The 14,815-nt window shown below is 39.2% G+C and overlaps 1 protein-coding gene across 1 annotated transcript; it reads left to right on the top strand.

Annotated features, from left to right (window-relative positions):
* The first annotated feature begins 2,512 nt into the window (after positions 1–2,512).
* On the top strand, positions 2,513–13,963 carry LOC306661479 (parathyroid hormone-related protein-like). The gene is made up of 4 exons (XM_079140468.1): positions 2,513–2,793; positions 3,362–3,484; positions 8,868–9,290; positions 13,549–13,963. Exons 2-4 carry the CDS (start codon positions 3,384–3,386, stop codon positions 13,556–13,558), a joined length of 534 nt encoding a protein of 177 aa, XP_078996594.1. The 5' UTR covers positions 2,513–2,793; positions 3,362–3,383; the 3' UTR covers positions 13,559–13,963.
* The last annotated feature ends 852 nt before the right edge of the window (positions 13,964–14,815 follow it).

Genomic DNA, 14,815 nt, shown 5'->3' with positions numbered 1-14,815 from the left:
GAGCCTCTAATTGGCACTTGTTCTATTCCTAAATCTCAAAAAAGGGGGAGGGCTCCTACTGGGTCTCATTTGCAATAGTGTGTCTCAGCATTATCATGGCATTATATGGTAGATAGATTATGATGTCAGAAAATATCCTTTTTAGAAGAAGTGAAAAGTCAGGGTCCTGGGTATATATTGAGGAGAATTTCTACTGCAAGTAATAACAGGGCAGCTTGCAAGAGATACCTGCTTGCTAATAACTGCCTTTAGTGGGAACAGGAAAAAAAAAAAAAAAAAAAAAAAAGCCTCCTTACAAGAATTTTTAATTCATTTAAGACTTAATTTTACTTTTTGAAGAAAAAACAAAAAATTGTTTTCTGGAAGAGTCTGCTGAGATCTCCCTCCATTGGCCAGAAGAGCAGAGAAAAGACTGTAAATCAAGGAAAAGGTGAAGTAATAAATTATGAGGAAACTTGGTATTCCAAGTATATAAGACTATTTATTTTTCCTGTGTCTATATTTTCGCTTTTTTGTGGAGGAGAGGAAATTCTAAAATATTTGATAGATGTTTTGCCATTAACACCAGAAAAGGGGAGGTGGGAGAAAGGAAGGGGAAGGGGGTCAATTTGTTTAATTAGTAGAAAAGCAACCATAAATCAAAGCAGTCTATTGACGCCAACCTCAGCTTGTAAATGTTCTGAGAGCATAATGAATTTATTTACAATATACAGTGATTTAATATTTGAATCTGATTTTTGTTTTAAGCTTTTATTGGGGGAGGGTTGACTTTTCAAAGCCTGAGTAGTTTGAAACTTGGCAAGTATTTTCTGAATTTTTTTTTATTGTGGAAGCCAAATATTATCATTTTAATGTTAAACAAGTTGCAAGTATTAAATGGCTCATTTGTGATTTACTTTTTTTCTTACAGATTTCCCCCTTTCAGAGCTAACCATTACATTAAGGCTCCTAGCCTGCGTCTTTTTGGAAAGAATTTTTATAAATCAGCAAGTGTTAGCGGTTCAGAGGTTGACATTTCTGGGTGCTGATACTTTGTCCTTTCATGCCATGCAAACGGTCTAATATTGAGAGATTTTTTAAATGTTCAAGGGAAGTCGTGGAAATTCCCAGATTTTTTTAAGGTGGGAGGAAGCCAAGTTTCTTTAAAGTATGAAACTTAAAGTAATAACTGAGGGAGATAGGAGCTGAGGAAAAGGTATCCTCATCCAAACTAATCAAGCAAGTTTAACTGCTAGCTAGTTGAGATTACGGAGGGGGAAAGAGTGAGATGAACGAGGGTCGGTGAGAGGGCGCTATTTCACCCACCCTAGGTAAAAATCCCTGGAGCATTAGCCCTGACAACTAGGCTTGATAGAAGTCAGATTTAAGTATCTCAAATCTCTGAATCCCACTTGCGCTCTAGAGAGTAATGAAACCTACCAGCAGTAATGTCTAGAAGACAAATATCTCTTGAATGGTTCCAAGCACTAGAGTACATTTCAGAAAGATAGAGGAACCAGTGGGCTAGTATCCACGCCCGCTGCAATCCTTCCAACCGGTACTATCCAGTAATTCAGAGCAGTCTTCCTTCCCCGCCCAATAGCTTTTGGAAGAACCCCCCGCTTTTCCTTTGCGTGTCTGAGGTACAGCAGCATATAGCCAATAGTTACTCTGCATCTGCCCGCTGAAGCAGCTCGGAGACAGTCATCCTATAATCTGTAACAGGGGACATGGGGTGGGGGAAGGGGCACAGAGTAGGGTATCGAAGAAAGGGTAGGTCCGACTCCTGCCGGTGGGTGAAAAGACCGTGGGCGCACTCCAGGTCCCCCTCTGCAATTCAAAAGGGGGTCTCCATTCTTTTGCGCAGGCGTTCTTGGACAGGCTCCAGATGTCCCCAGCTGTTCTCAAACAGCAAGAAAGGCAATCTCGACCTGAAGTTTGAAACTGTTTTTTGCTCTTCTACGGGAAAGATCCCCCCTTCCCAGCCGATGCTCCCCACTCTGCTTGACTCAGGAAAGAGTCTAGGAGGAGGGTTCCCATCTAAACACCCGAGCTTCTAGGCGAGCTTAGGACTCCTTAGAATCGCAGGCCAACGCCCGCGGTCCTCGGCTCCCGCTCCTTGGCCTCCTCAGCAGCCGTCTGCCCTTGGCGGTCCTCCACGCCCGCGCATCTAGCCCGCGCACGGGAGACTGCCGGCTGCCCAGGGCCGTACGCTCGCCTCCGGGAACCTCGGCTCGGGGATTCGCAGCGCGGGCTGGAGCCAGCCCGGCCGGGAGGAAGCAAGCGGATCCGCCCACGCCCCCGGGCCGGGGGATGGTGCTGCCCGAAGCTGGGCTCCGGGGCTCCGTGGTGGGGCTCGGCAGGGCTCCGGGCAGTGCTGGGGGCGGCAGGGCGGGCGGAGGTAGCTCTGAGCGTTCAGGGATCCGGGCTCCCCTCCGCTCGCTCCGGCCCGCGCGTCGCCGCCCCCGCCCCCCGCGAGCCCGCCCGCGCCCTCGCTTGCCCCGCGCGCGTTCCTAGGGCGCCACCTCTTTGCGACTCGCTCACTTCTCTGGCAGGTTTGCCTCGGAGCGTGTGAACATTCCTCTGCGGGCTTTCAACTCGACTCCAACCTGCGCCGCCCGGCCAGCATGCCTCCCCCGCCCGTGAAGCGGGGCCACTTCAGCCCTGCTGCTCCGGCCGCCGCCGCCCCTCCGCGCCGCTATTAACCCGCCCTGGCTGCCACCTGGCCCTCCCTGTCGACGACACACGCACTTGAAACTTGTTCTCAGGGTGTGTGGAATCAACTTTCCGGAAGCAACCAGCCCACCAGAGGAGGTAGACAGACAGCTATGTATATATATGTGGGTCTCGCTACAAGTGGCTCTAGAACCAGAGGGGCCTGGTTCGCAAAGAAGCTGACTTCAGGGGGGAAACTTTCTTCTTTCAGGAGGGTGGTTTGCCCTGCTCCACGAACCCAAGAAAACGGCTGGCCAGATTAATTAGACATTGCTATGGGAGACGTGTAAACACACTACTCATCATAGATGCATATATAAACCATTTCATTTTCGCTATTATTTCAGAGGAAGCGTCTCTGGTTTCTTGTTTTGTTTTGGTTTTTTTCCCTCCTTTCCTTTTGGTCCCTTTTTGCTGTGTGAGTTGGAAGAAAGCACAGTTGGAGTAGCTGATTCCTAAATAGTAAGTGTTTGAAAGCTCCCAAGAAAGTTCTTTTTTATAATCCTTTTTTTCTTCTTCTTCTTTTTCTTTTTCGTCTTTGTAACTTGGGAGATGCCCTTGATGCTGAAGAAGAGGATATGAGAACGGGCTAAATGAGGAGCGGAAGTAGAGAGGGGAGATGAAGAGACCGGGACTGACCTTTCGGGTCCTTTCCACTCTATTGCAGGTCCCGAGCGCTAGAGGATACGATGCTGCGGAGACTGGTTCAGCAGTGGAGCGTCGCGGTGTCCTTCTCAGCTGCTCGGTGCCCTACCTGCGGGCGTTCGGTGGAGGGGCTCGGCCGCCGGCTGTAAGTGCCCCCATCCTCCCTAAAGCGCCGGGTTAGGGAGGCCAGTTGCAGAAGCTGCCAGGCTGGGCGCTGCCGAGGGCTCCAGCGGTCACCATGCATTCGCGCCCGGTTAGAGCGAGGGATCATCTGGCTACCTGCACGGGGCTGAACCTGGGTATTCAACCTCACAGGAGAGCTGGTTGTACCGCAAGGAGAGCTAGGCAAGAGACAGATTTGATGTGTGTTTCCATAAGGTGGAGAATTTAGAGAATTTCCTCTAAGGAAAGATCGCTGCCTGTAGTGAAAGAAAAGGACTGGGAACCACGAAAGGGTTTGAAAACTTAGAGGAAGCCGAGGGATCCGGGGGACATGTGTCTGTGCGCTTGTACTGAATGGTGGTGGCAGTTTGTATGTGAAAAGCAAAAACCGTACATCTAATTTTATTATGAATGACATAATTAGCATATAATGAGGACCATATTACATAATGAAGGCATATTATATATAAAGTAGTAACAACTTTTCGGTGGCACACTTCCAACATAGTATTGATACTGTTCAAGAATGCAGAGTGCTTGATTACCAATGAGTAGGCAACTTTTCATTAGGTCTGAAAGCTCTTTTTCTTGAATTGTTTGTAATAGTTCTTTGAAAACTTGTATTTTGGTGGTCTCATTGGGCGATTCTCTTAAGGATTCACTTTGACTTAGAAATATTCATACATCCAAGCACATCAGAGAATTATCAGTAAGTATATGGCTGAAAGTTGAAAGAGTAGTAGAGTCACACAATCTAATCTATTGGACCTAGCAGTTCATTAATGTGTCTAATACCATGTTTGGGTGATCTTCAAGCTGCAGTCTCCATGTTCAGAATGGGAAATCCATACAGTTTAAGAACTGAGAGAACTTTGTCTCTGGAGAAGGAATTAAGGAGAACTTTTATATTTAACAATAAAAATTGCAATATCTAATATCACAATCAAGTTTGTGGTGCTTCCTTATAAATTCCTGAGGGTATACAAACAGGCAACTGTTTTATATGTGCCCTTGGTCTATTATTATTAAAGCAGAAAATTCTGAAATGAAATTACTTTAGACATGTCTGACCTTGGCACCAATATGAAAATCTATTATGAATCTCCTAAGGCAAATTGTGTAGAACATTGTACTGAAGATAAAGCTGCATTGTGTTCTTCAAATCAATGTTTTGCTGATGTATTTCTGAAAATTGTCTTCAGACTTTTTGCTTATTTTGGGACTTGTGTTAAATTCAACTATTTAACATTCAAATATACATATAGATGAAGACTTATTTTTTAAAGTGTACTTACATACATTTCTTTGGCTAAGAAGTACTGTCTTGGAACTAGCCAATTTTTCTTTAGAATTGTTTAAGAACTATCTATTTTCTCTTTTGAGAAACAGTAAATAGATCATGATTAAGTTCACAACTACAGAAAAACAAAACGGGCTAGGTTGTCCTAACGACTATTTTTAACTCTTTCTTTGTTGCACCTTGCAATATATACAGAAACCATTTAGCAGCCAGAGACTCTGTTATAGTTTTGTTTGTGGGTGAAATACAATATTGTAGTTAAACACTCACACTCAGCAGATGGTTATAAAACTACCACAGAACATTCTCATAGTTAATGGCTAGTAGATCATCACATTACAACCATGGTTTTTCATGGAAGCTGAAATCATCAGTAGATGAAGATGTTTCATCAAATTATTATGGCCAAATGGACTTTAAAAAAAACAAGTCATTATTTTTACATTACTGCCAAGTAACAGTAATTTTGTTGTGCTAGACAAAACATTAATCTACTATTACACAAAAATCAAGCTAGCTTTTTGAAAGAAATTTTAACATGTAATCAAACCATATTACTCTCCAATTTTTACACCATGCATTAGGGGAACTGCTTTGAAGTACAGATTTTCTTAAACTAGGTTAACTTTTAAGAGAGAAAATTACTTTAACAACACTTCCTAAAGTATGCAAAGGAGGCAATTACAAGTTGTGAATCTGTCAGACCTATTAGTCCAAAAGATCCTAATCAATGGGGCTAGAATATGATCAGGTTGAAGACTGGGAAGTGGAATCTATGGAGGAACTTGTGTGGATGAACATGGCTTGGCAAATGACTACCTCTGTGTTTAAAGTTAGAGAGGGAACCCCAACAAGATTGAGAAACTTAAAGCATCATTGACTGATTTGCTTGGGAGCCAGACTGGGTCTACTCCACTTAATGAAAAGCATAACTTTCAACTGAGTCATATGGGTTGGAAGGGACTTCTGGTGAATCATCTTAACTCTAACACCCTAACCCTGTCTCCTCCATGTACCACAGAACTTTTCTCCTTAAATTCAGAGTCCTTACTTAGGAGCCTCACATCAGCACAAGCATGCTGCTTCTTCCTGTGCTGAAAGAGGAATTTCCATTACTGTTTATTCCCTCTGTTCCTTGATAGTTCCTTAGAAATTTAATCTGTCTCCCTGAAAATTCCTCTGAGAGTGATTTTCTTTAAAGCAGAACAGCTATGTTTTGACTAAATTTAGAGTTATCTGTCTTAAGCATTTTCCCCAAATTTTTAGTTTTTTTTTTTTTTTTTTTTTTTTTTTTTTTTTAACCATAGTCAAAGGAGATCATAGAGCCTAAGACTTATTTTTCCATGTTGGGGCTTAGGTATGTAATAAATGCCATGTGAACCACCAGGCTATGTAATCTTTATACACATATTAAATAACAAACTATTATTGATACCATATTTACAATTTAAATATTTCAGTTATCTAAATTGAAAACCTCCTAAATTTGAATGTTTCACTCACCACCTAGATATATCTAGTTTGTACATGTCATTTATCCCTGTGTCAATTTATGCCTTATTTTGTAAATGAAGGAAATATTTCATGGACCTTATTCCCTGTTGATGATAAAGAGATCACAGTATTCCTGATACTTCAATGCAATTTCCCAGGGATGTGTGCTTTACAAATATTTTAAGGGAGGAAGTCTTTGAAATACTAAATAACTTGTCTAACAGCATTTCAGATTTAGCATTTAAGAAAATTTGCATTTTCTAACATACTAACAGTTTAACAGGCAGATAAAGCATTGTATCTCACAAAGATGTACTATTCTAAACTGGACAAAGTTGTGCCATATTGTATGCTTTTCATAAAATGGATGGAATGATCACTGCATTTCCCATGGGAAAGTGCAGTTTTTAACTTGGGAAGGCACTGTGACTCACAGTTGACAGGCTGGCCAAGATGACAGGCATATATGCCAGTCAGAGGGGGCATGAGCAATGGTGGCTTGATTTGAACAGACTGACTATTAAAAGTTTTGGCTTAGCATTAAACTACAATGAGATGTGTAATAGATTTGGAGAGCAATGCAGATGAGAAAAGGTATCAGCCAGGAATTGAGAAATGAAATGAAAATTCCTCAATACTACCAACTATCACTGGTTAAGAATTTCTTTTTAATATGACATTTTAGTAAAAGATATTATTAAACTACAGTGCTTACAAAATGTAATTATGTCAGAACTATTCTTTTAAAATGTTATTAGAGGATATAAATATTGTGCCCAGACCTCAAATTTGTAGATTATTAAAAGTTTCCAGAATACTAAATATTGCCACAGAGTAAGTGAATTTTAATCTAGTCACATGTGGCACCTTCAGAAAAGGAGAGACTCCTTCATGCCTCATTTAAACCAGGCTCCTGTTAAATTCCTTTCCGTTAAGTCATGTCTTTTTTGAACAAGCTACATGACTTCAAGTCAGTGCACACACTAAAATACTAGAAGGAAGCTGGCACTCAAGCTACAAGGGCCAGAGAAATGACTGAATTTTCATCTCTTGCTCTCTTCTTTGACTCATTCCCCCAAAGATAAACCAAACTCTTCCTTATTTTGGAGATGCAAATGGACTGTGGGAGCATTTGGTCAAGGAAACCGATACATTTCTGCCTGATCTGTCCATTTTGGAGGAACTTTAATACCCTGTCCCCTGTCATGACTTTGGCTTCAGCTTTGGCAGGCGAAAGGGTTAAGTACATTGAAAATTTACTTTTAGAATCAGAAGACCTAGTTTTTAGAACCCTGGCTATGCCAGTTTTTATTTTGAACTAGAGCAAATCATTTCATTCCTGCATCTCATTTCCCCATCTGTAAAATGGGGATAAAAATGCTATTTATTATTCCCATATTTCCCTGAGGAGTTGGTGGAACCCTACCAGGGTTACAAGGAACCCAGACACCGTTGTGTCAGGGAAGCATGAATACATGAGATGTAACCCTGCGAAATACTCTCAGATATTCATAAAGATGAGCAAGTTTGGAGAGCTGTTCCAATGGTAGAAAGTGGAGTTAGGTAAGACTGAGTTGAAGCAGGCATGGCTAATGCATGTAATCCTTAAAATAATTCATAATGCACACACAGAATAAAAAAGGAGGATATCTAGGCAAGAGTCAGGGTGTCATCTAAAAGAAATGATGATTAGTTGATTCTTTTCCACTATATTTTCATCAGACTATTATTTAAATAGAAAATCACAGTTGTTCCCAGAGATATATTAAGAGAAATTACATAGAAAAGTGAACTTCTCAACTACCAAAGATGATGCCCTCTGAAATTTTAAATTAAAAAAACTTGAAGCACAGAAAAAATAGAATGATCTCACTTAAACAAATACAAGGAAACACAACAGAAGGCAACCTACTGCTACTATTTTATGGAAAAAACTTTCTCTCTCTCTGTCTCTCTCTCTGCCTATAGTTACAGGTTGCTGGTCAGTTAAAATCTTAAAATTCAGCCTGTTACATGGTTTCCTAGATTGTTTCCTTAATAGTGCAACTCAGTGTGTGTGTGTGTGTGTGGTGTGAAAGAGTGAGGGAGGGTTAGGGGCTGATAGATAAAAGTTTAGGAGAGTGCTCAGGTAAAAGCAACTTTCTTTTTATTTCCCAGACTAGGACGTCATGATTTATTTCCCCAACAGAACTCTGAAAAATGTGAAAGAAGCTTAGTGGTTTCTGTACATTTCTGAGCATAACTGAATCACAGCATTTTGAATTGGGAAAGGAGATAGAAAACCTCTGAATCTAACCCCTTCCTTTTAAAAAGATGAGGTCCAAGAATGCCCCTGTTCTCACCAAGGCCACAGACCTAGTGAGCAGCCCTGGGACTGGAAGCTGCTGCCTCCCGAAGGCTGGCTTTCCCATCCTGTCCCCTTCCCTGCTCAGCCCACTGGCCACTCCCTAGCTTGTGTCCTGTAGAAGACCATCTTGAAAACTACAGGGATTTGCTCACATCTGCGTTGTCTCTACCAGCAACTACGACTTAACCCTCTTCTTCCCCTCCTGTTCTTCTGTTCCTCTGACAGCAAAAGAGCCGTGTCTGAGCATCAGCTCCTCCATGACAAGGGGAAGTCCATCCAAGACTTACGACGCCGGTTCTTCCTTCACCACCTGATTGCAGAAATCCACACTGCGGAAATCAGAGCTACCTCCGAGGTTTCCCCGAACTCCAAGCCTGCTCCCAACACCAAGAACCATCCCGTCCGCTTCGGGTCTGATGATGAGGGTAGATACCTAACTCAGGAAACCAACAAGGTGGAGACCTACAAAGAGCAGCCACTCAAGACACCTGGGAAGAAAAAGAAAGGCAAACCTGGGAAACGTAAGGAACAGGAAAAGAAAAAACGGCGAACTCGCTCTGCCTGGCTGAATTCGGGAGCGGCTGGGAGCGGGCTGGACGTGGACCACCTCTCTGACATCTCCGCAGCTTCGATGGAGCTCAGTTCACGGTAACAGCCTTCTCTGGCCCCTGGCTTCTCCTTTGTGGCCCTGCTGGGTTTTCCATCCTCCATGGGCGCTGGCTTGGACCAACCTATAATTTCCTTCCTTTCTCTACCTCTGTCAATCACTATACAATTTAAAAAGTACAAAACCAAGATAGGCCAGAATATCCTCTGCCTTAAAGCAATGTCCCTTCACCCTGCCTCTAAATACACATTTTACAGCCCATTTCTCTTCCTCCACCATCACACTCCCAACACCACTCTATTAAATTTTGTTTTTTAGGGCTGGGGATATAGCTCAGTTGGTAGAGTGCTTTCCTTACAAGCACAAGGCCCTGGGTTTAATCCCCAGTACTGAAAATTTTTTTTGTTTTTTACTCAAGCTTCAGGAACTAGTGACCATCTTCATCATTTGCTGGGGTGAAGAATGCTTTTAATCACCCACTTTCACATCTTGATGAACTTTTTGACAGTTTTTCACATTTTACTTTTTTTCTACTTCAAGGAAGAACATAGAAGGCTTTGATATTATCTACAAACACTGCAGAACAACATCTTACCATAAACAATTCTGAGCCATTCACACTTGATTTAATTAAATTTACTTAATTAAATTTTAAATTCATTTTAATTTAAAGACATTAAGTTATTTTTAAACACATGCTTTAAATTTGTTTAATTAAATTCAACTCTGGTTTCTACCAGCTCATGAAAAAGAAATGACTTCTGAAAATTTTTAAGTATTGGCTCAAGAAAGATATGTTTTCTCATATATTTATTTGCCCATTGGCAAGTTTAAATTATTTTTCCAGGACAGTGCAGTAGGAATAATAAGACTTCATATTTAAGTGGCTCATTTAACCTTAGCTCACAAATCCAGGTAGTAAATACACTTAAGGACTTTAGAGTTGAATAACATAGGCTCGGGTTTGGGGTCTGAATGTATTGAAGTTCAAAACTTCAAACAAGTTACTTAGTCTAAGGTTCACTTTTGTCTTCTGTAAAATGAAGAAAATAATTGTGCCAACTTTATATAAAGTTGGGCGAAGATTAAATGAGATTATATGGGTTAAATGCCTGTCATAAACACTCAATAAAGTGCAACATTTTGTTGTTTTGGTGCTTTTAGACCTAGTTCTGGTTACGATAGATTAGATAGATAGATAGATAGATAGATAGATAGATAGATAGATAGATAGATAGATAGATGATAGATGATAAATAGATGATTCTGTGAGGGGAAAATAAGGAATAAATAGTCATTTCATTTTATAAAATAGAAAACCAAAGCATTCTACAATCAAAGAACCTGAGTTGGTACTTGGAACAGGATTTCCCTGTTGCCTCACACTTAGGTCAAGTGCTATATTAGCACTACTTCTCTATTCATGCTTTTCCATTGATAGGACCTTTTTTGTTTTTTTTCTTTACTTTTCAGTACAGCACTTCTGTGGGGTTTGAAAGAAAGAGGAAAACAACACAAGAACGCATCATATGCAACTAATGATCTCATTATTTAAAGAGTCCCTGTTACTTCTCCAGTCCTTTGACTCTGGTACAGATAGGATTACAGAGTGATGTTTCAAAGGGGAGTGTGAACCTGTTCATCATGTCTCTCTTTGAGTTAAGTTGAGAAATCCATTATTAAATTGCATATAAAATAGCAATTACATTGAATAAGTGTACAACTTCAGTAATCAATGGGTAATGGCACTAGAGAAATCTTTAGCACAGTGAATGACCTATTCTGCAAATACTAATAGATCTAAGGGGCATCAAACCCTATGATCCTGACTAACTGCACATGTGCAGTGTATTTCAAGATATGATCCTAATTGTACATACTTACAACTATGCAAGGACCCCAGTTTATTGCTGAAACCTATTTTATTCATTGTTTTAATGTATATATGTGTTTATGTATGTGTGTGTGTATGTATATACACACGTTAGAACTATAAAAACAAATGTAAGCATTTTCTATGGATTTTGCTCATTTAAAATTTGCAGTGCTTTTCAAGTATCTGGAAAATTAATGAAAATCAACACTCATCACTTCTTAGGCCTGGAGCTACCCCTAGGTTAAATTATGTCTAGTGAAAATCAGGCAGTGGCCTAATCAAATGCAGACCTAGGACTGAAAGAAGTAGGATGTTTTTGCTTTTCCTTTTGCTTCCCTGTTTTTGAGGGACACTTTTGGAAAGAATAGTTTGTTTGGCAACCAGATGTTTGCATTCTCCCAATACAACCCAACAGAGGTGCAGGGAAGAGTGAGGGAATTTAGGAGTGTGTTGGTGAGGATGTATGGGGCTGTGCAAGATTTTGTAATCCAAATAAAATCTTTTCGGAAAAACTATTTAAAAGTTTTATAAGTGACCCATCTTTTATTAATATCCTCTCTTTAGTCTCTTTGCATTATTATAAGATGATCTGAGAGGTCTGATGAGATGGCAGGCATGAGCTTTATTATGACATATGCAGTATTTTTTTCGAAAGAACCTACTGAGGTACAATTGTCTGTTTCCTCTCACATGAATTATTCAGGGGTAAAGATATAGCTTTAAATTTTGGCGATTGCATTTAAAATTTTTGATGTTGCAAAGGAGATAACCAGATACAGTAGGGCTCACTTATTGGAATATTATTTTGATTTGGTAAATATTGCTTTAGAAAAATATAAAAAGCATTTTAGTCATCCAAAGAACTGGAATTCAAAAACATTATCATATACACATATAAAAAAATGTACACATGTACTTTAGGTCATGTTAGATGTTTACTTGGCTTTTCCAACATGTGCCTTTGTCAAACAGGGTGAAAAATTATTTGAAGATTGTTTCCTGGGTCTTTTTTTTTTTTTTTTGTCTGTCTTTTTTGAGAAAATACTTGTTCAAAATATCATTCATTTCCTCCTTGCTTTTATTATTATTATTATTATTATATTACCTCAATTTACTATAACATTTAATACAAATGTGTTTTCAGATCAGTACAGTACACAAATTATTGTTTTGAGATTATCTTTTTGGTTTTATTCGTAACACCCATCCACCAACAAATTAAATTTTTAATCTTAAACTTTTTTCTCTGCATTTAGGAGCTATTCTAACATTCCAACTAAAATCATTGATGAAAAAGTCAATTCCTGAACACATTAGAACCCCATAAATGCTCAATTTGCTTTTCATTCTTTAAACTGCACATGAAACTTCAAAAATGTCAAGTGTTTTCTGTTTTGTAGGCCTTGTACCCATACACTTTTGCCGTGTAAAACCCTACCCAAAACTCTGGTCATTAATTAAATGACACAGACAATCAAATCCCAATCTATGGTTATTTCCATTAAAAAAATGCATGTTCATGGAAGTAGACCACACACAGAAGAGAAAGAAAAAGCAGACTTTGCTAACCCATCTTAAACTACTCTTATTACAGTATCTGGATATGTCAGAAAAGGTATCAGTGATAGTTGGTATAATGTATTCTGAATAATAAAATAGACCCAGTGATGTGAAATACTAATATTTTGTACTTTTTAATCAATTATTCTTAAGTATTCTCTCATTTAAAATAAACTTTCCTGATTTCTAATGCAAGACCCATTCAAAACACAAAGAGAATGAGAGGCAAATAATTCTTAGTTTTGTCTTTGAAATCTAAAATCTAATAACAGTTTTACAAATCATTGTTTAAAGACAGCTAAAGAAATGCTAGGTGTCATCAAGTAAACACGCTGTTTAACTTCAGTTCCTTCCAGTGATTATCCAAAGTCCCACACTTTCACTACTCTACCAAAGTTCAGTGAGCCAAATGAACGTCTAAACAAAATTAACCAACTCTGGGTCACTACATCAGGTGTAACTGGAGAATAAACATCTAGGCACTATGTAGAGAGGACGGATATCCCAACCCAGCCTTATTTCCAAATTTTCTAATTTGTCTTTTTCTAATCTTGCCAGCAGGTGACTTTGAAATTTTTCATGGGTCTTCCTTTGTCTGACAGGGCGTCAGTAAAAATGCAGGTTCTTTTTACTTTCTGCACATAGATCATTTAATTGTGTGAGACCCAGCTTGTAACAGAGACTCTGGAGGGACAGGTGGATATCACAGGTACCTTCCACAGGAGATATTTACAAGAAGTCTCCTAGATCTCTTTCACTGTGATTCTGTGTTTCTTAATTTATTTCCTTTATTTTATGTCTTCCCATTTGCAAGGAAAATTAACCAGTTTTTTTCCTCTTCTTTCTTTTCCTTCTCTTTGCAGGAGGCATTGAAATTTTCGGCAGAAACCTTCTAAGGACATATTACAGGATTTTGTAATAGTAAACATGTGGAAAGTATTAGAAATATTTATTGTCTGTAAATACTGTAAATGCATTGGAATAAAACTGTCTCCCCCATTGCTCTATGAAACTGCACATTGGTCATTGTGAATATTTTTTCTTTTTTTGCCAAGGCTAATCCAATTATTATTATCACATTTACCATAATTTATTTTGTCAACTGATGTATTTATTTTGTAAATGTATCTTGGTGCTGCTGAATTTCTATATTTTTTGTAACATAATGCACTTTAGATATACATATCAAGTATGTTGATAAATGACACAATAAAGTGTCTTTATTTTGTGGTTGATTTTAATGAATGCCTAAATATAATTATCCAAACTGATTTTCCTCTGTGCATGTAAAATAGCAGTATTTTAATTTGTAAGAATGCCTAAAAAATATAATCTAATTATACCATGACTCAGAATGTGAATTACATCCTTTAAGATTTCTAATGGAAGGCACATGACATAGTTGGGTTTTTAAAAGTCCATCTGAATACAGTCTTAAACTTAGTATATTTATCGGTACTTAATCCAACATTTCCATGTTATTTTTTTAGTTAAAAACTGCTTAAAGGGGTTGGAGTTGTGGCTCAGAGTAGTGCATTTGCCTAGCACATGTGAGGCACTGGATTCACTCCTCAGCACCACATAAAAATAAATAAATAAATCAAAGGTATTGTGTCCATCTACAACAAAGAAAAAAAAAATTCAAAAACTGCTTAAAATGTTCTGGTCCATTATTTCGGTTTGAATGACAGAATGGCTGAACAACCTAGACATGGTTTTATGAAGTATGTTCAATTTGAAGTAAAGACAAGGAGGGTTGTAAGAAACATAGAGAACACAGAACAAAGATTAAAAAATTCATAGGGTTGATGAGAGCTAAGTGAAATGGAGAAACAGGGACGTTAAGGCTGGATCATTTTGATCACTGTGAAGTTGTATCTGAGAGCTCTTGCTGTTCCTGGTAACACCAATAACAGGCATAAAAGAGCTTAAGATACTGTCTTGTATGGATTCCTAGCAGAGAAAAAAGAGAGATGGATTTGGACTCAAAGAGCCCTCAGAGACGAGACTGCTTTCCTGCAACTTGGCGGTTCCTAGAATTCTGGTTGCAAACAGCATGGTGGAATGCCAGATGGAACACCTCCTCCATTGTGAATATCACCCTAGTTGTTCCTACCTCTGCCCTCAAAT

Source organism: Sciurus vulgaris, assembly GCF_902686455.1.
Source record: "Sciurus vulgaris genome assembly, chromosome: 5".
NCBI classification, from domain to species: domain Eukaryota; kingdom Metazoa; phylum Chordata; class Mammalia; order Rodentia; family Sciuridae; genus Sciurus; species Sciurus vulgaris.
This window is presented reverse-complemented; position numbering and strand designations above follow the sequence as displayed.

What these genes read in the sequence shown, in the direction of transcription:
- LOC306661479 (XM_079140468.1), top strand. Translation starts at nt 3,384, where the DNA reads ATGCTGCGGAGACTGGTTCAGCAGTGGAGCGTCGCGGTGTCCTTCTCA. An exon ending in GAGGGGCTCGGCCGCCGGCT is followed by an intron (nt 3,485 to 8,867) that starts GTAAGTGCCCCC and finishes TTCCTCTGACAG; the next exon opens with CAAAAGAGCCGTGTCTGAGC.